This window comes from Trichomonas vaginalis, chromosome I (genome assembly GCF_026262505.1).
Source record: "Trichomonas vaginalis G3 chromosome I, whole genome shotgun sequence".
Lineage (NCBI taxonomy): Eukaryota > Parabasalia > Trichomonadida > Trichomonadidae > Trichomonas > Trichomonas vaginalis.
Window position 1 is genome coordinate 11927688 of NC_067203.1, and position 19575 is coordinate 11947262.

The window sequence follows — 19575 nt, forward strand, 5'->3', positions numbered from 1 at the left end:
GATAGACACATAAATTGTTGTATATAATTTACCATTTTCTTGCTTAGATTATTGCTAGAAGAGCCCTGACTCCTTCTTTCGGGATTATGAGTTAAATTTTGATCTTAATAGCTTAAAACAATCAATTGCTCTATAATAACAACATAATTCAATTAATGAATGTCCATTTTAAAAAAATTGGATAATTGGAATTTAATTTTGTGATCTTCATCAAATTCATTGATACCAATGAATGATATGAGCTTTACTTTGTCATTACGATAATGGTATTATCCATAATTGCTCTATAAATTGTATTTTTTAAATGATGGTTTTGAAAGTTGTTGAGGTTCTTATATCAAATGGTGCTAAAGTTGACGCAAAAAATAAAGCCGATGAAACGGCCCTTAATATTGCTGTTGGCCGTAGTTACTGTGACATTGCAGAACTTCTTATTTTGCATGTTGCAAATGTCAATTCAAAAGATATATCTGGACTCACATTGCTTGATCGTGCAACAGTATTTAATGATAAAGAAATGATAGAATTTATTATTTCACATGGTGCCAATGATAATACGACAGAGTTTGATGGAGAACCTGTTTCATATGGTTCTACAGATATTGATAAAAAGTTAAAAGAAGGAATACCTCTTTCATTTTATGGAGATCTATATGCTAAACCTGTCGAAGAAGAAATTATCTGTGATTGCCTAACAAAATGTGATACCAATTGTGATGAAGTCATAACAAATGATTTATTTGTAGCAACATCCTTAGAAACTTCAAAAGAATTAAATGGAAAAGAAAAGGAAGGAAAATCATATGATTCAAACATAATTGAATATTTATTTTTTTTGAAAATAATTCAATTAAAGTTTATTTCATATACTTCGCGGGCAATCATCGCATATTTCTCTATCTATAATTTCGAAAGCCTTTTATAATCTTCTGTTGCTAATCAAAATTTTGATTTATCGAAATTTATTTAACATTTGTTTTTACTATCGTCTTCTCTTTAACTGGGAGCGACCTGTGGTTTGGGCTGCACCACTGGCGCTAAAAAGAAGTTCTCATCGTACCTTGTATAATTATTAGAATTGACCAAATGATTTTTTTTTTGAAAAAACATTTCAAAGTATGAATTCACGTTTGTATGATGAACTCATGAATAAATTTAAGAATTATATTGACTCTTTCAATACTTTATATCAACTCAAAACGGAAAACGAAGAAGAAATTAAAAAAATATACAAAAATATCAAAACAAATTTGATTGATTCAAATATATTCTCTTCCAAAGAGATAATAACGGTTATTTCACGCATTCACAAATATAATCGCAGATATATTAAGTCGTATTTCAAATTAGCCGAGCTTATTCATGAAGAATATCATCCAAAAGATATTGAAAGTGTTTCATCTATTTTCCATGACTCATATTTAGAAGATATTTCTATAGACATACATGGGGAAATTGCAATTTCGAAAGCAATTATTAATGATGACATTATTTCATTTATAATGCATACTGAAAGCGAAAATTTTGATGCAAATATGACTCTTCTACAAAGTCCACTTACTCGAAATGAAACATTTAGTTATGGAATTTCATTACTTGAATTGTGTTGTTTTCATGGAGCAGTTAAATGCTTCAAGTTATTAAGAACAAAGTTTCAACTGGAAATCACTCAAAATTGCTTAAAATACTCGTTTTTAGGCGGGAATCCAGACATCGTAAGTGAATGTTTGAAAGAACAAGATCCAGATGAAGAATGTATGACATATGCAATTATATCACATAACATTGATTTCGTTGCATTTTTAATGAATGAATACCATATCACATTAAATCTAAATGAATGTATTGAATACTATAATCTTCAAGCATTTTTTGTTTATTTAAATAGTACAAAAGATTTTGGCACATGTCTTGCAGTATCCACACAATATAGCCTTCCAGAACTTTGTAAATACTTGATTTCTCATGGTGCTGATATCAATTCAACTGATTCGCTTGGATCTACCGCTCTACATAATGCTACAAGGTATAATCGGAAGGAAATTGTAGAATTTCTTATATCAGAAGGTGCTGATGTCTATGCAATAAATGAATATAAAGAAACACCTCTTCATATTGCAATAGAAAATAATTTCGAAGATTTAGCAGAATTACTTATTTCTCATATGTCATATGTAAACACAGCTAATAATATAAGAAGAACAGTACTCCATTATGCTGCGGTTCAAAATAATAAGTTAATAACAGAACTTCTTATCTCACATGGTGCTGATATTAACGCAAAAGATTCTCATGGGGAAACTGTAATTCAATGTGCAATCAGATTTCATAGTAAAGAAGTCATAGAAATTCTAATTTCACATGGCCTTAGCCTAAATGAAGAAACAAATATTGATACTTCTTCACCCGATAGTATTGAACTTAAAAAACTCAAAGACAACTATTTTGATGATAAATCTGAATCTTTTCTTCGAGAACTCTTAGGAATATAAAATGAATTCCCGGTTTGTTTTAAAAGGTTGAAAGAGCATAATACATAGGCTCATCTGACTCTAATTCAATGATATTCATTTTTTAGAATCTAATACCCTCTAAATACTTGGAAGGATAAAAATTATAATCATGCATTACTAAAAATTGAGCATCAAAATTCTTTATTTTTGTAGTGAAAAATTAAAATAATTTCAAGATCACAATTAAGAGTGCTTATTTACGCCCCTATGATATGGCTTTCAATTCAGATGTTTAAGGTTAATTTTCAAAAATTTGAATTAAAGTCAAATGGGCGTGAGTGCAGCCTTAATAAGGAATAACTTTAGCAATTTGGAATAGTTGCAATGGTGTTTATTCTTTTGCGGAATATTTCATCGACGTTATATTCGATCATTTATAATTAAGACAATTACAATTCATTCAAATTTCCACTTTATTCCACTCTAGAATGATCCCAATCTATATTTAAAAGAAATGATTATGAAGTCAAAAAAAATTGTGAATCAAAATTCAATACTATTCAAAACAAATACCAAATTATTAAAATTTTCAGAATGAATACATCTTCTTTTGATCATTTTTTCATATAAATAATATAATAATTTCATGTTTATTATTATAATATAAAACAGTGAATATATTATATAGTTTTTATTGCGAACTATTTCTTCGAATGCATGTTTAAATTGACTTTTACTCTGATATACAAATATCATTTTCATTGGTTAAAAATAAATATTTTGTAGCTCAATTTTATAAATTTTTTTATATTTAAATAGCATGATAATCAATTTAACATGTTTACTAAATTGTTCAACATATTTGGAACATTTTTAAAAGAAATTCAATGTTAATAAACGCGAATTATATGTACTATACATGTAACATCATTTGATAGAACAAATTATGGGTTTCTATTATATGTTATTTTGGTATTTCAAAGTAATTTCATCAAATGGTTCATGTATACAAATCTCTTGAATCGGACTAAAATTGAATTCCTGAAATGGTGAAACATCTAATGTTGAATCTTGCTGATCGATGGGGCCGTCGATTTTATTATACATGTCCTGAATATCAATTAATTTGCGTTTCTTCTTTCGATCGAGTCGTGGTAACCCTGCATCGTTGCATTCGTATTTCTTTTCTGTTTCTTTCCCTTCATCAATGATGAAGCTCTTGATTTTAATTTGGGAGTTTTTCATTAAAGAAACTGACCTGGCTCAATTCACTTTTTTTAATCAAATTTTTTGATAACTTTATATTTTTTGTTTGGAAAATCATTTCAAAGTATGAATTCACGTTTGTATGATGAACTCATGAATAAATTTAAGAATTATATTGACTCTTTCAATACTTTATATCAACTCAAAACGGAAAACTCCTTCACCCGATAGTATTGAACTTAATAAACTCAAAGACAACTATTTTGATGATAAATCTGAATCTTTTCTTCGAGAACTCTTAGGAATATAAAATGAAAGAGCATAGTACATAGGCTCATCTGACTTTAATTTAGCTATTGACTAAGAACAATGACATTCAATGATATTCATTTTTTAGAATCTAATACCCTCTAAATACTTGGAAGGATAAAAATTATAATCATGCATTACTAAAAATGGGGTATTATTATTGTCGTCTGGCGGTTTTAGACGACAATGCGAATTTTCAAATAATAGGATTTTTAGCCAGATAAAGAGCTACTCCATATATCATGCGTGTTTGCATACTATATACATAGATGGAATTGATGTTCTTCCTTTATTTAGGTACCGAAACATGCTTGAAAAATCTATTTTTTAGACGACAATGATAATTTTGTCACTTTTCCAGACGACAATAATAATTTGTCACCTTTTTAGACGACAATAATAATTTTGTCACTTTTTCCAGACGACAATAAAACATCCTCACTAAAAATTGAGCATCAAAATTCTTTATTTTTGTAGTGAAAAATTAAAATAATTTCAAGATCACAATTAAGAGTGCTTATTTACGCCCCTATGATATGGCTTTCAATTCAGATGTTTAAGGTTAATTTTCAATGACGCTTCACACAAGTTGTCAAAAATTTGAATTAAAGTCAGATGGGAGAAAGTGTATCCTTAATATGGAATAACTTTAGCAATTTGGAATAGTTGCAATTATGTTTATTCTGTTGCGGAATATTTAAAAGAAACGGTTATGAAGTCAAAAAAATTGGTTATGAAGTCAAAATTCAAAAAAATACCAAATTATTAAAATTTTCAGAATGAATACATCTTCTTTTGATCATTTTTTCATATAAATAATATAATAATTTCATGTTTATTATTATAATATAAAACAGTGAATATATTATATAGTTTTTATTGCGAACTATTTCTTCGAATGCATGTTTAAATTGACTTTTACTCTGATATACAAATATCATTTTCATTGGTTAAAAATAAATATTTTGTAGCTCAATTTTATAAATTTTTTTATATTTAAATAGCATGATAATCAATTTAACATGTTTACTAAATTGTTCAACATATTTGGAACATTTTTAAAAGAAATTCAATGTTAATAAACGCGAATTATATGTACTATACATGTAACATCATTTGATAGAACAAATTATGGGTTTCTATTATATGTTATTTTGGTATTTCAAAGTAATTTCATCAAATGGTTCATGTATACAAATCTCTTGAATCGGACTAAAATTGAATTCCTGAAATGGTGAAACATCTAATGTTGAATCTTGCTGATCGATGGGGCCGTCGATTTTATTATACATGTCCTGAATATCAATTAATTTGCGTTTCTTCTTTCGATCGAGTCGTGGTAACCCTGCATCGTTGCATTCGTATTTCTTTTCTGTTTCTTTCCCTTCATCAATGATGAAGCTCTTGATTTTAATTTGGGTGTTTTTCATTAAAAAAATTGACTGTGTTCAATTCACTTTTTGTCTGAAATTGTTTTGAATGCAAATACCAAACGGCTCTCGGCTTCAAAATCAAATATTAAAATAAATGTATTTATTGCAATGTAATATTTTCTTAACAATGGTTGACTAGTATTTCAAAAGTTTACCCTTATGATATGTCAGATAGTCAGTTTTTTTACATTTAATATTCAAAAATATATAATCATGACAATTTAAATATACAAAAGAACATCGTTGTATTTGATAGGTTAATCTAATGTAGGCCTGGACAAAATCGAAAAAAACATTACCGTGCGGTAAAATAGGGTCAAAAAAATCGGTAAAACCTATTCAATTTGCGGGAAGCTTGCGGTAAAAATATTAAAATTAGTTAATTTCTCATGAATTTGTTTTAACCAGCTATGACTCGCATAATCGAAGATATTTGCAGTGAAATTTCCTTGAAAAAAATTCCAAAATCAAAAAAAAAAAAAAAATGAAAATAATTTCGTATATTTTTTATTCCGTAATTTTCATAAACTCTCCCGATATGTGGTTTCCGCGGAATTATACCGCGGGTTACCGCATGAACAGGCCTAATCTAATGAAATAATAAATTGTTTGCATGGATAAACAATCAATACTCGAAATATTCACTTTGAAAATTATGAATATTATTATCAGAAAAAAAATTAATTCTGCCACATTAATATCTTCATGTCAATTGTCGGGAATTTGAATTAAAGTCAGATGGGTATAAGTATACACTTAAATTTTAGTAGCTGTGATTGTCATTATACATCATTCTTATTCCTGAAGAAAAAAAATTAAACTTTCTACACTCATAGGAGATTTCTGTCAGATCATTTTAGAGTGGAAAAAAAATAGAAAAAGACGATCAAAATTCACTCAATTTTTCACCTTTGGCATGCTGAAGGGCTCCTGAGCTTCAACATTAAGGGTGGGAATATTAAAGCATTTTATAGTTGATTTTTAATTAATTAAAAAAAAATAATAATTTAGAATTAAAAAGTGGAAAATTGAGTGAATTTTGATCATCTTTTTTACTTTTTTTCCCTCTAAAATAACCCTTTCTGTCATATGAAAAAAAAGATAATTTTTTTATAAATAAAAAAAAGTTTAATTAAAAGTAAATAAAAAAATATGTTAATTCAATACAGAAGAACCAAAGACTGATGAAATTGATTTGGAATTAGACTTTGGAGATTTCATTTTGGGACTTTTTGGCTGTTGTTCGTCAACTTCTTCGTTTACAGGAACTTTTACATCATCAGGTTTTGTAGTGAATGAAATCTGACTTGGCAAAACTTTTGCAATTTTCATCAATCTACGAGTAAACATCAACAAACAAATAACTGGAACTAAACTAGGAGAAGATGAACTCTTTTGTTGTTTCAAAGCTTCTCCGTCAACAGCTTTAAGTAATCTCTTTTGGGACCTCAACAAATCCATCTTGTTCATCAAAGTTTTATCAGATGTCATAGCGAACAAAGCTGTTTCAAGTTCAGTTCTAAGTTTGTTAGAATCACTTGGAAGAGCTACTGAAGAAGCGCAAACCTTGTGCATTCTCTTACCCCATTCCTCCCAATCATTGAGTTGTTTCTCAACTAAATGTGGGTTCTGTTCTTTATTGTTTTGAGAGATTTGCTCTTTCAATTCTTTGTTGTTTTGTAACAAATCAGAAACAGCAGCTGTTGTTCTCATTCCTTTAGAACAATTTGTAATTGTCCTGATTTCTTTGATCTGGCGTTCGTAATCGTTTGCTTTCTCTGCATCTCTTGTCAACAACTTCATCTTGTCAATGACATCGGAAAGCAAATGCAAAACAGAAGAATTATTGAGTGGTTTTGTGAAATCAGCCAAATCAATGAAAATTGACTGGATTTGTCTCAAAAATTCTTTGTTCTTTTGGTTGTTTTCGTCATTTACTTCGTCTATTCTCTTTTGGATCTCACTTTCTTGCTTGAACTGTTTGAGTTTCGATTCACTTTCTTGTGATTTCTTTTCTCTCTTCATTTTTTCTTCATTTGTCTTCAATGTTGTGTTCAAAAGTTTGTTTTGGACTTCCAATGACTTGTTTTGTTCAGAGAGTTCTCTAATCTTGTTGTTTAAGTCGTTGATTGTGTTCTCAGACTCTGTTTTACTCTGTTTGAGGTCTTCTTCAATCTGTGTGCAGTTTTGAGACAATTTTTCATTTGATTCATTTTGTTCAAGAATTATTTGATCCTTTTGTTGTATTTCTTCATCTCTTAGACGTAATTCATGTTGTATATTCTTAATTCTGTTAGAAAGTTTGTCGATTCTTGCTTTCTGTTCTTGAGCAAGTATCTTCATTACTTTGCCAACTTTTGATGAAGCTTTTTCTTTAATTCTGTTTATTTCTTCTTGTTTTGTCTTCTCTGCGTCATCAGCTCTCTTCTTTTCATTTGTGAGTTTGTTCTTTAAGTCATCATTTGTCTGTTTGATCTCTGCAAACTCTTGTTTCATCTTTTCGAACTGTTCTTTTGCGTTCTTCAAATCATCCTTTAATTTCAACAATTCATCGCCTTGGTTGTGAATTATTGTTTGTGCATCATCTTGTAATTGTCCAGATGCTTGTTGGATCTCTTCGATTTCTCTTGTCGTTGTAGTTCTGAGTTCTTCTAATTCTGTCTTCGTTTCTTCTAATTGTTGAGCGGTTTCTCTCAATTTTCGGCGGTTTTCGATCAATTCTGCTTCAACTGATTTCTGAAGTTCTTCTTCATTGAGGTTGAAATCAGCTCCGTTGTTTAGTTCCTTCAAACAATCATCAATTGCATTCAAAGCATCAGGATTTGTCAAATTTGCTCTCAAAATATTTTGAATTCCTGTGAGTTTTCTTTCGACATCTTCCTTCTCTTTAGCGACTTCTTCACCTCTTATCTCTGCTTCCCTCATCTTGTTGTTTGCCCTGCGTTCGCATTCATTTCTGAAATTGTCCATGTCACTTTTTAGTAATTTGAGTTCATTTGCAGATTTCTGGCATTGTTTCATTGCTTCTGATGCGTATCTCTTGAGTATCATAGCAGCAGTGATTGCCTGTCTTAAAAGTATTAGTAGTTGTGCACCTTCATCTGTATCAATTGTTTCGAACTGGTCGAAAAGATCTTCTAAACCTTTCTTCATTTGAAGGGGATCAGCTCTTATGTTTAATGTGTCGAAGAGGGATGATTCCTCAGTGAAAGCCTGTGCTTCCTGCTCGAGGTAATCATGGATCCTTGCGACATTCTCTGTGAGAGATTTCTTGATGTCATCACTGACGTCTTTGTCATTTCCTGACAAAATTTTTTCAATGAAAGAAAGTTGTTGATTCAACATTTGTTTGAGTTTGTTGATGATTTCTTTCTTGTCATTGTATTCTTCCTTCTCCTTCAACAAGTCTTGGTTCTGCTTGTTTGTTTCATTCAGCTTTGTTAACAACAAAATCAAAGCTCGAAGTGATTTTTCACGATCATTTTCTTCTGAATTTTGAATTTGTTTCAAATCATTCAAATCATCATCTCTGTTTTGAAGAGGAACTTCACTTAGTGCTTCAGCTATTAAATCATCTTGTTCGAGATCCCTCTTGACAACAACAATATCATCATCTGATTCTTGTTTTTGTGTAGTTTGTAAATTGTCAATTTTTTCTTCTCTTCTTTGAACGGTTTCTTCCAAACTGACAATTACTTGTTGTTGCTTGTTTATCAATGTCAACAAGTCGTTTCTCTGTGATATTGTGTCCGAGAGTTCTTCATTAGCTGTCTGGTTATTCATTGTGAGATCACTGATGATCTGCTGGAGTTTCTCGAGTTCTTCGGATTTTTCTGAAGATTTTTGAAGAAGTTTTTGAGAACTTCCCAAATCTTGATGAATTTGGTCGTTCTCTTTCTCGAGATCTTGAACGTGTTGTTGGATACTGTTCAGCTGTGATTGAAGAGCTTCTTTCTCTGCATTAGAATCTTCTACAGCTTTCTCGTATTCAACAACTCTGTTCGCTAATTCTTTGTTTGTTTGGCTGACGGTTTTCAGTTTCCTCTTTAATTGGTCGATGATTTGTTCGTTCGGAGTGAGGGCTTGGACGATTCCTTCGAGCTTTTCGAGCTTGAATTTGTAAGTATTCCTGATTTCTCTCTTCGCGGCTTGGATCTGTTCGTCTCTGGACTTTGTAAGTTCGTCAAGTTTCCTTTGGTTGTCTTTGAGGATCTCCTGGTACTGCTCGAGGGTCTTCTGGGCTTCGTCAAGGTCAGATGCGATGTTCTGGATATGAGTTATGTTCTCGTTTTCGAGATCGTTCTCGATATCAAGATCACGAGTTTGGATTTCGGATGTTTCTTCACCGTAGCGCTCGAAAACAACTGGAGGAGTACTGATGATGCCGAGAAGCATCTCTTGGAGACGTTGTTTCTGCTTTAATTGGTCGTTTTCTTCTTTGAGAGCAATTGCCGCTGGAGAAACTGATTCTTCTTCTTGGAATGAACCGGCAAACTTGGATTTGATGGCATCTACAAGCTCGTCTTGCTTCGTTTCTTCTGGAAGATCGAAGGATTTGATCATATCTTCTAAGATTGTTGTTGGATTGGCGGAAATGTCATGGACTGCGTCAATAATATCTGTAGTTGATGGATCGATCTCGTATTCTGATCTAAGTTGAGCTAAAACGCTGCGGGAATAACTTTTCTCAACATTTTCTGTAATTTCGGCTTGTGGGTTCTCAGAATTGGCGCCAACATTGAATTTTCCAAGAAGTTGGTTGTATTTCTTAGAAACAGTGCGAATTTGTGTCAAAATACTTTGAACCATGTTTGTATCGTTTGGATCGAGTAAGAAGCGCTGTTTAATTGCGGCAATCATTGCGTTGCCATCTTGTGTAGTCGGGACATCGAAAGCGTCTGCAATAATTTGATAATTTTTGGCAACTTCGCGTTTGTACTTAATATCCTCGGATTGCATCTGGGAAACTTGAGATTCTGATTCCTCATGCATATTCTTTGCTTCTTGAAGCTTTTGCTTTAACTGCTCAATTTCATTTTGATATTTCTGTTGTTGCATCTTTATAGCCGAATTTGCATCTTGTAAGTCTTGCTTTAAGTCGCTGATTTGTCTATTCATTGAAGGCGTACCCTTAAAGTTATTTAACTGCTGTAATATTTCATCATTATTTGCTTGTAAATCCTTTACGCGTTCATTTAGAGCGTTATTCTCTTGCTTGAGAGATTCAAGTTCTTCATTTGCATTAGTTAACTTGCTTGTTTGTGTATTTAACAAGGCATTTAATGCGACGCAAAGAACTAATGAATCTGTAAATGAACTTGGACTAGAAGCATAAGCACACATTGTTGTACGTGAGTTTTCAAGTGCATTCTGGACTTGCTCATTGATGGTTGAGTAGATTTCGTTTTTAAGTGGTTGATTATTAGAAATTTGATTGGAATTCTGCTGAAGAAGAAGCCCAACCGTGTGCACAAGTGGATGAACTCGTGAAAGCGGATCTTGGGCTCCCCGGGAATCAAAAGAGCCGGAGTTATTCTCCATTTTAAATTTATTGTGTTTACATCGAAATGTAAATTTTTTTTACTGAATTCAAAAAAATGAAATTGACTGACCATTTCATTAGGAAATGAATTGGCCTTCAATAAAATAGTTATTCCAACAAGAATTTTCCTGGTAACGGAAAATAATTTGCCGCCAAAATTTTTATCTCTATTTTCTAATAGCCTTCTAATAAAACGAATACAGTTGTGCTTTTTCATGGAATGATAAGTTATTTTTGGTTAGACATATCAGATTCTAATATTTTAAAAATTTCGAAAGTCTAATGGATTTTTATTTCATCTCCAAACTTACCCACAAAAATAATATTGATTACAAACAGATTTTTGCATGTGTATTTGCTAAATGCTTTTTTATTTTCAAATCCGGTCATGCATCAGCCAATAGACATAAATTGATGTCAGTAAACAATAATACTAACATTATTGAGTAATTAATTTTAATTGGGAATAGCTTTTGTTGATTGCACATTACAATCCTTAAAGATACTTGAATTAGGAACCATTAAAGAAAGCTGTTGGAAAGGTTAAATAACGAAATGGCAGAGAAGTAATATATACTTAAATATTCGGGGAGTGACAGTTGAAAAAGTCGGAATTCAACCTTAAAAAATCACTCTTAAATCTCATAAATAATTGCTTTATTCCTAGCTGAATGACAACTAAATAGCATCTTCATATAATAATAGCCAGTACTCAAATAACTATGAATCATTGGACTCAACAGAATCAAATATTGACTCAATTACTATACATTCTCGAACAAAATACATTTTTGGGAGCTCGAAAAGTAATTATGCTTTCAAAAACTGTAAGTCTACAATTAGGACTGTTGAATTTGTATCTGGATCGCAATTATTTGAAATCCAAGATTATTCATTTTATTATTGTTCTGCTCTTCAATCCATTGATCTTCATTTATGCGCACAATTATCGAACATAGGTAGTCATGCTTTTGAAAATTGTCAATCGCTCTCTTCTATTTTACTTCTAAGCTCAATCAAAACTCTAGGTGATTATTGTTTTTCCAATACAAATATTTCCTCCTTTACTTTTCCTTCTTCAGTTACAGCAATCCCTCAATATTGTTTTTATATTTGTTCAAGTCTAACAAATATTGAAATCCCAATTGACAGTAATATGGTATCCATTTTAAGATGGTTCATTGCTAAAACTCCATTATCGAATTTTAAAATTCCATCTAAAGTGAGTTTTATCGAAGGAGCAGCATTTGAATACACAAGTCTAAAATCAATTTCTGTTGACATACAAAATCCGAATTTTTATGAAGAATATTCACTATTGATTGATAGTAAATTAAAAGGGTTATTTTTTACCCCTCAATGAAATCTGGTCCTGTAATTATTCCAGAAGGAATTGTTGAAATAGGATATGCTTCCCTATCCGCGTGCTTAATAACGAGCATAACACTACCAACAACTCTGAAAACAATATATGAATTTGGATTGCAAGCAATATTAATTACAGAAATAGATATTCCAGACTCAGTAACTTCAATTAAATATTCTGCAATGCAAGGCTGTACTCAGTTAAAAAGAGTTAAATTACCATCATCAATTGTTGAACTCGGTGGAGGAGCGTTTAAAAATACAGGATTAGCTTCAATTGAATTGCCAGATTCATTAAAAATAATAAATAGTGAGTGTTTCGTTAATTGCCCAAATTTGAAAGTAGTTGTTTTGCCAGAGAATTTAAAAGAATTGAATGGTAAAGTATTCGATACAACAACTAGATTAGAATTCAAACAAAATTCCAACTTTTATGTGAATGAGTACTATATTATAATGACAAAAGATAACCAAACTCTTATACAGTACATTGGAGGTAATGAAGCTAAAGAAATTCCAATTTCATCCGAAGTAATAGAAATTAAATCATTTGCATTTCAAAACAAAAATTTACTCACTAAAATCATCTTCGAAACAAATTCTAGATTGCAAACAATCCAAGGCAATGCATTTTCTGGTTGTGAGAATGCACAATTTATAGAATTACCAACAAAATTAACAACAATAAGTGATAATGCATTTTTAAACTGTAAGAATTTAGAAAGTATTACACTCAGTTCATGCACAAGTCTTGGAACTCATGCCTTTGAGAACTGTATAAAACTCAAATCTATTTCTATGGAAGACAGTTCTTTGACAAGTTTTGGAGAAAGCGCTTTTGCAGGGTGTACATTACTAACCAATATTAAATTGCCTCGTTCATTGACTTCTATTGGCAATAGTGCCTTTGCAGGATGCACATCTCTCACAAAAGTTTTGTATCACAACATGATTGCATCACTAGGAAATAATTGTTTCAATCGTTGCAATCAAGAAATTGTGGATCTTAGCAGCTGCACAAATCTCACATCAATCAGCGAATTTTGTTTCATTGATAACCCTAACTTAGTTGAAATCAAACTACCAAGTAGCATTAAAATCATTAACTCATACAGTTTTAGCAATACAGGTATTACAACATTCACATGTCCATTATCTCTCGAAACTATATATTCAGACTCGTTTCTTTCATGTGCTTTTCTTTCATCCATAATCATTCCAACAGGTTGCAAACTTTCATCAATTGGTGTTGGTTCATTCAGAAATTGTTTCAATATTCGAAATATAACATGCAGTAACAGTAACTACAAAGTAGTTACAGGTGCCCTCTTCGACATATCGATGACCACTCTTATTTTGTTCCCTCCTGCATCTCCTGTCAAGTATTTTGCTCTTCCAGGTAGTACAATGAATATCGGTAAAGGTGCATTTATGAGTTGCATCAACCTTATCACTATTACTATTCCAAGTGATAGTGTCCAACGGATCTCACAGAACGCATTTGAGGGATGTCGCAATCTCAAACTTATCAATATTCCTAAATGTGTTCTTTCAGTTGGTAGAGATGCTTTCAAGGATTGTGACCAACTTTCATGTGGTTGTGAGATAGAGAATCGAAGTAAGCTTTTCATCTCTGAATTAATCAAACGATTTATTAGAATTGATAAATAATATTTTTTTCCTAAATTGCTGCTTTCTTCTTTGTTTCATTGTTGCAAAAAAAATGAATGTACTTCATACCCAATGAAGCTGGAAAACTCAATCCTTTTTTAAGCATGTACATCGTCATTTTTTTAACAATTATTTCGAGCAGAATTTCAATTAATTGCATCTACATGATTATGTTGCTTTTGATTGCTTTCTCAATAATAATAATATCGCATCAAACTTATTTTTTGCAAATATATGATTATGATCATGCTCTCTATCCATGTTTCATAAAATGCTTTATTTATTTTCACATTCCAGAATGTTAATAACGGCTTGAAAGCACTCTGAATCATGAATATAGCTTAATCAATAACATAATCATTGAAATCAATTGATGTATAACTAAAATTATATACAAATTATGACCTCATGAAAGAAATCTATTACTCAAAATAAAAATATGACGTTTCCTAATTGAGAGAATTCAAATTAAAAAATAATAATATCCTAAATCTATTAATATTTCCATATTGAAAGTGAAAAAATGAAATATGAAAATAAATAAAACATTTTATGAAACAATATATGAATAAAAATAGATGTAATTAACTAGTTATCGTCATTCTTCTTCTTTTTCTTCTTTTTCTTTTCTTGGTCACCGTTGTCATTTGATTTTTTAGAATTCTTCTCTTTCTTTGAATGTGATTTCTTCTTTTTCTTCTTTGGAAGGTCGTCAGATTCAGATTCTTCCATTGCGTAGACTCTGGACTTCCTCTTCGATCTCTTGCATACGCAGACAACAACAACAATGACAATGATGATGACAATGCCAATAGCAATAAGAATAACAAACAAAGTATCACTAATTGGGAATTTCTTGCCAAGTTTTTCAGTCTGGTGTACTAAAGCAGGTTGGTAATCATCTGCAAATGGGTTTTCCGGTAACGATTGTGCAACAGCCATGCCGCGACAGATGAATTCTGGATTTGGACAAAGAATCTTTTGCCAAATCGGGCCAACCTTCTCACCACCCTTCTTGCATTGGAATTCGTAGCTTCCGAACTTGACGTAGAGGTCCAATCCGTCGCATCTCGTAAGGAAACAACCGAATTTTCCGTTTGGATATTCGAAACAACGGGAATTTGGACCGGCTTCTTCCTTGGAATCGCTCGGCTTCTCGAAATTGCTTGGATCAAGACAATTTCTGTTGTTATAAGGAATAATATATTTAATCCAATCGTGAACTGAGGAATGTCCACGCGTAGTTTCACGGTTGGCGTTGTAGAAATCTTGGGATTGGCAGAATGGATCATCAGGATACTTGTCACAGTCATAATTTTCGGTTTTACATTCTCCGATGGCCGTGTAATCGTATGTGCAGCCTTCTGTGCCATTTACCTTGCATAAGTAGTGGGTGGGGAAGCTCGTTTGAGGAGCTCCGACTGCAAATGAATTTAATGGAGATGTACTAATGGAATAACCATTTCCCCAGGAGTGGCCTTGGGCGTATGTGTAGTTAACCTCGTACCAGCCCGTATCTTTGAGCATGGCGAAGATTAAATCTGAAATAACTGAATGAGCTGAAGAAACTCCGACCATTGACTCTCCATAATAAGTGCGGATCTCAGGATGTGATCCCATTGTACCTGAACCGCCGCCATCTTCGAGTTCTATGCCAGATGGAATTTCTCCATCGTCAAATGTAAAGGTTTCGACTCCAAAACGCTTTTTTGCGTATTTATGGATTTCGGGCGTGTAAACTATGGTAAAGTTCTTCTTCTCTTTATGCATTGTCTTCGCATTTTGATCAAAATAAGGTTGTCTTGTAGTTATATTAATCCAATTTTTGTAAGTGCTGTTGGAGATACCAAGTGCATGGCATAGTTCATGGAAACAAGTAATAAAGAACTCATTTGGATATTCATTTAAATTTTGGGCTTTGTCTGGAAGCTTAGCAACATTGATAAAGACTATTCCTTGTATTGGACGCTTTTCTATTGATTCATCTAGAATTGATGAAGCAGATGCAAGAACATTTAATTCTGAAGAGCTATATGGACGAGGAATGATAGTATAGTACATATCGCAGTTTTTTGCTTCATCACCTTCGCGGGCGAGAGTATATTCAGCTCTATTTGGAACAAGTCGAATACTTGTAGTCATTGGTGTAACTTTCAAGCATCCTTCCATGTACGTTTGAAGATTTTTAAATGTTTCTATTATAACATTTCTTTTTTCTGCAGTTATTACGTCATCTTTTGAGCATTTAACATCATTAACAACAATTCCTTCCTCCCAACAGATCTTACCTTGATTTAATGCTGTAGATTTGTCTAATTCCGAGAAGTTGAATACTATTCGTGGTGTACTTCTATTAGGATATGGAAATGTTGTTGCGCCAGTGGATTCATGTATATCAGGTTGTTCAATAATTTGTACTTTCCGCTCTATGGGCGGAAGACTATCATGATTGCATACGTGGGATAAGGCTAAGGCATAGAAAGTAGATAACAACATTTTTGAAATTTTTGATATTGCATTTTACAATCTTAAAATTTCTTTATATCTTTGATCTACTGCTCGAATGTGATCTATCTTTTTTCTTCTATTGAAAAATTCCCATAATTTCATGAATAACGTGCTCAATCCAATTGATCAAAAAATTAATTTTACATCAAGAGATAATAGAATGAATAAAAAATTCTATGTCGATAAAAAAAGAGCGCATGAATTCAATTAGATTCACAATTTTTGAATGTAACGAAGCGGTTTTAATTTTCAATTTGAGAGAATGATTGGATGAAAACATATTTTATCTGTTTCCCGATAGTATGTTGAATATTTGATTTTTATCTATGCGACTCAATCTTGTTACGTATCGTGGAACTTTAAGATCACCTTAATTTAGTAACATCATGATATATTGTTAATTATCTTGGATTTTGCCTACTGTAATTTTCTATCTGACTCTATTTACCGAAATAAAAAGCATATTGATTTGAAATAATCAATAGAATTGTCAATTAATCGATATTTTTCTGATTGAATGGGTCAAACTAATATATTAATATCATTAAAATGTATGATATCATAAGTCAAATCAGAAAAAAAACAGAAATCAAAAATAAAACATATCATAATAAAGTTTATACAAACAAATGCTTAGTGAAAGTCAGTTAGATGATTCCAAAAATTTGAAAGAGCATACCATTTCTTCATTGATGTACATGATCGCTGCTTGATTTGGTGGATTTTTAGAATATCCATCCGCAGAGAACAATGTAACGAGACATGTCGATGGAGAAAATGGAAATTCAAAACCTTTGTCAACTGACTGATGAGCGCGACAAATCAGATCAAATCCGAAGTTATTCACGAAGCTTTCTGCAATGTCTACACCAAATTTGTATGAAGTGCCTCTTGACGACTTAACAAAGCCTGTAATATCAGGCGAAGGATCCGCCCAAAGTAAATTTTGAACTAATCCTCCGTCCGAAGGATCAAGTGGCCTTTCTATTTGTGTGATTTGCGAAAGACGCTGAAATTCAGAGGTTATACCTCCATGAACGCAAAATATTGTGCCGCCAACAATTGCTGCGATCGGAATATAGCGGAATGATTCGCAGATAGCATCCCATACTTGTAACGAGTATCTTTCTTTGCATTCCTCTTGGAACCCGTATACAGCTGTCAATTCTCTAGTTTCATGATTTCCTCTAATGAGAAATACATTATGTGGATAACGACATTTAAGTGCTAAAAGTGTCACTATTGTATCTACGGAATTAGGTCCGCGGTCAACATAATCGCCAAGAAATAAAAGATTAGATTTTGGTGGGTAGCCGCAGTAATCTAAAAATGAAATCAAACCTCTATAGTATCCGTGAATGTCGCCAAATACGTATAGAGGTGATGAAAGATTGAGTAATATTGGATCGTTATTTAAAATGTTTATTGATAAGTTTGCTAACCTCAATAGATCATCATGTTGAAAATGTATATACTCTCCTTCTTCAAAGTATTTCTCCTTGTGAATCTGAGCTAAAAGCCTGTCTAAGAAAGCCTCCTTAGTCTCAGACATTGTCACTTTTGAGAGTAAAATCTTACATTCATACAGTCAGATAATATGATTATTAATGAAAATTTATTCAAATTATTGTTATCTCAATATGTTTCAAGATAAGGTTCCCATAAAAATTGAAATCATGAATTTCAATATCATTTCTTTTGCATGTATTAGTCTGGGATATTTTCAAACAAAGCTGGCTATTAATTTCAAGACTTCTCAAAATGTAATTCCACGATGGTAATACAAGAAGATTTTAGATTCTACAGTTGTATGCGCGTTGATAATATAGTTCCTCATAAAACAGCTGGAATACCAGTTTGTTAGTTTCAAAAATGATAATTATTATATATTAAGAATATGAATTAAACAAAAATGAGCTCAATTTAGATATATTGTATAAATATCTATTTTATAGTTCATGTAGAGAAGAATGATTCAATGTGTGGTGGTATAAAATAGATAGATTCTATGATTATTAGATATGATGAATTGTCACATTTTGATGTGACCGTTTAAAAAATAATGGACGCGGCAACAACAATCGCTAATCTTCAAGCAAGGATAGCTACATTAGAAAAAGAAAATGAAGCATTGAAAGCCGAAGTTGAAAATTTCACCAAAGAAAAATCACAATCTGAAGAAAATCATCTTCAAGAATTATTAAAAATTTCAAAGAATATCATACAGCCATTAAATTCTAATCCTGCCGAATTAGAACAATTACTGAAAGAGAAAAGCGTAGATTGTGAAAAATTACTGAAAGAAATTGCGAGATTATATAATGATGTCGAGAATTTCCACAACAGTGAATCATTTCATGCAGAGAATGCACGAAAGAATCCTCTCAGCAGATTGTCTTTCATAGAAACTCAAAAAAAGCTCTATGATGAAGCTTATGAATATAAGAAAAACACAGAAGCTAAATTAGAGGAAGCAAATATTTTAGTATCTACATTAACAAGAATTTTTAACTGCAAACCTGAACAAATTATCTCAAAATCTCAACGTGCTGCAGCTGCAGACAACGAAAACATACAACTTCGCGTGAAATTAATGGAAATGACACATCAGCAGCAAAAGGAGTTAATTATTGCAAAGAATACTCAAGCTAATTCTCAAATTTCTTCAGCAGATCTTATTAATTTCCAAAAACTTCTTCAAGATAAAGCTAAAAACTTTGAAAACAGAATGATGCAGATATTATCTGTAGTTAGTGATAATTCAGAAAAGCTTCAGGATGATATAAAGAGTGTTTACACAAAATTAGTTCCAACTTTCACTCCAACACCTTCTCCAAAGAAGGTATCACCTTCACCAAATAAAGTAACTCTTTCTCCAAATATACTCAAAGGTCCTCGCGTCGCTCTTTCTCCGCTTAATTATTCCCAAAATAAAGTTCCATCAATAACCAGACCAAATGCCTCTGATTTTGACTAATGTTTCTTATGTATTTGTTGTTGTTATTATTTGATTTTTAAAAATCTAAAAAAAAATATTACCAATTTTGTTTTATCTTGATCAAATTTAATGCTAAACTTGAATTCATAT

The 19575-nt window shown here is 31.8% G+C and overlaps 9 protein-coding genes across 9 annotated transcripts, besides 1 other annotated feature; 4 read left to right on the plus strand and 5 right to left on the minus strand.

Annotated features, from left to right (window-relative positions):
• Window positions 1-304: 304 nt before the first annotated feature.
• On the plus strand, window positions 305-925 carry TVAGG3_0971610 (Ankyrin repeat family; the record flags this gene model as incomplete). Its single annotated transcript, XM_001313917.1, has 1 exon — window positions 305-925. One exon carries the CDS (start codon window positions 305-307, stop codon window positions 923-925), a length of 621 nt encoding a protein of 206 aa, XP_001313920.1.
• A 180-nt stretch (window positions 926-1105) lies between these two features.
• On the plus strand, window positions 1106-2640 carry TVAGG3_0971620 (protein kinase protein; the record flags this gene model as incomplete). Its single annotated transcript, XM_001313918.1, has 1 exon — window positions 1119-2492. The coding sequence occupies one exon, from the start codon at window positions 1119-1121 to the stop codon at window positions 2490-2492; it is 1374 nt and encodes a 457-aa protein (XP_001313921.1).
• A 770-nt stretch (window positions 2641-3410) lies between these two features.
• TVAGG3_0971630 (uncharacterized protein) lies at window positions 3411-3698 on the minus strand (the record flags this gene model as incomplete). The annotated part of the gene is made up of 1 exon (XM_001330039.1): window positions 3411-3698. The coding sequence occupies one exon, from the start codon at window positions 3696-3698 to the stop codon at window positions 3411-3413; it is 288 nt and encodes a 95-aa protein (XP_001330074.1).
• Window positions 3699-4476: 778 nt separating this feature from the next.
• Window positions 4477-4605: a mobile genetic element.
• A 505-nt stretch (window positions 4606-5110) lies between these two features.
• TVAGG3_0971650 (uncharacterized protein) lies at window positions 5111-5398 on the minus strand (the record flags this gene model as incomplete). The annotated part of the gene is made up of 1 exon (XM_001330040.1): window positions 5111-5398. The coding sequence occupies one exon, from the start codon at window positions 5396-5398 to the stop codon at window positions 5111-5113; it is 288 nt and encodes a 95-aa protein (XP_001330075.1).
• Window positions 5399-6515: 1117 nt separating this feature from the next.
• On the minus strand, window positions 6516-10945 carry TVAGG3_0971660 (A-type inclusion protein-related family; the record flags this gene model as incomplete). The annotated part of the gene is made up of 1 exon (XM_001330041.1): window positions 6557-10942. The coding sequence occupies one exon, from the start codon at window positions 10940-10942 to the stop codon at window positions 6557-6559; it is 4386 nt and encodes a 1461-aa protein (XP_001330076.1).
• A 653-nt stretch (window positions 10946-11598) lies between these two features.
• TVAGG3_0971670 (antigen BSP-related family) lies at window positions 11599-14555 on the plus strand (the record flags this gene model as incomplete). Its single annotated transcript, XM_001330042.1, has 1 exon — window positions 12303-13979. The coding sequence occupies one exon, from the start codon at window positions 12303-12305 to the stop codon at window positions 13977-13979; it is 1677 nt and encodes a 558-aa protein (XP_001330077.1).
• Window positions 14556-14560: 5 nt separating this feature from the next.
• TVAGG3_0971680 (regulation of choline O-acetyltransferase protein) lies at window positions 14561-16488 on the minus strand (the record flags this gene model as incomplete). Its single annotated transcript, XM_001330043.1, has 1 exon — window positions 14568-16475. The coding sequence occupies one exon, from the start codon at window positions 16473-16475 to the stop codon at window positions 14568-14570; it is 1908 nt and encodes a 635-aa protein (XP_001330078.1).
• A 613-nt stretch (window positions 16489-17101) lies between these two features.
• TVAGG3_0971690 (phosphoprotein phosphatase protein) lies at window positions 17102-18057 on the minus strand (the record flags this gene model as incomplete). Its single annotated transcript, XM_001330044.2, has 1 exon — window positions 17131-18039. One exon carries the CDS (start codon window positions 18037-18039, stop codon window positions 17131-17133), a length of 909 nt encoding a protein of 302 aa, XP_001330079.1.
• Window positions 18058-18549: 492 nt separating this feature from the next.
• TVAGG3_0971700 (uncharacterized protein) lies at window positions 18550-19464 on the plus strand (the record flags this gene model as incomplete). Its single annotated transcript, XM_001330045.1, has 1 exon — window positions 18550-19464. One exon carries the CDS (start codon window positions 18550-18552, stop codon window positions 19462-19464), a length of 915 nt encoding a protein of 304 aa, XP_001330080.1.
• Between the last annotated feature and the right edge of the window lie 111 nt (window positions 19465-19575).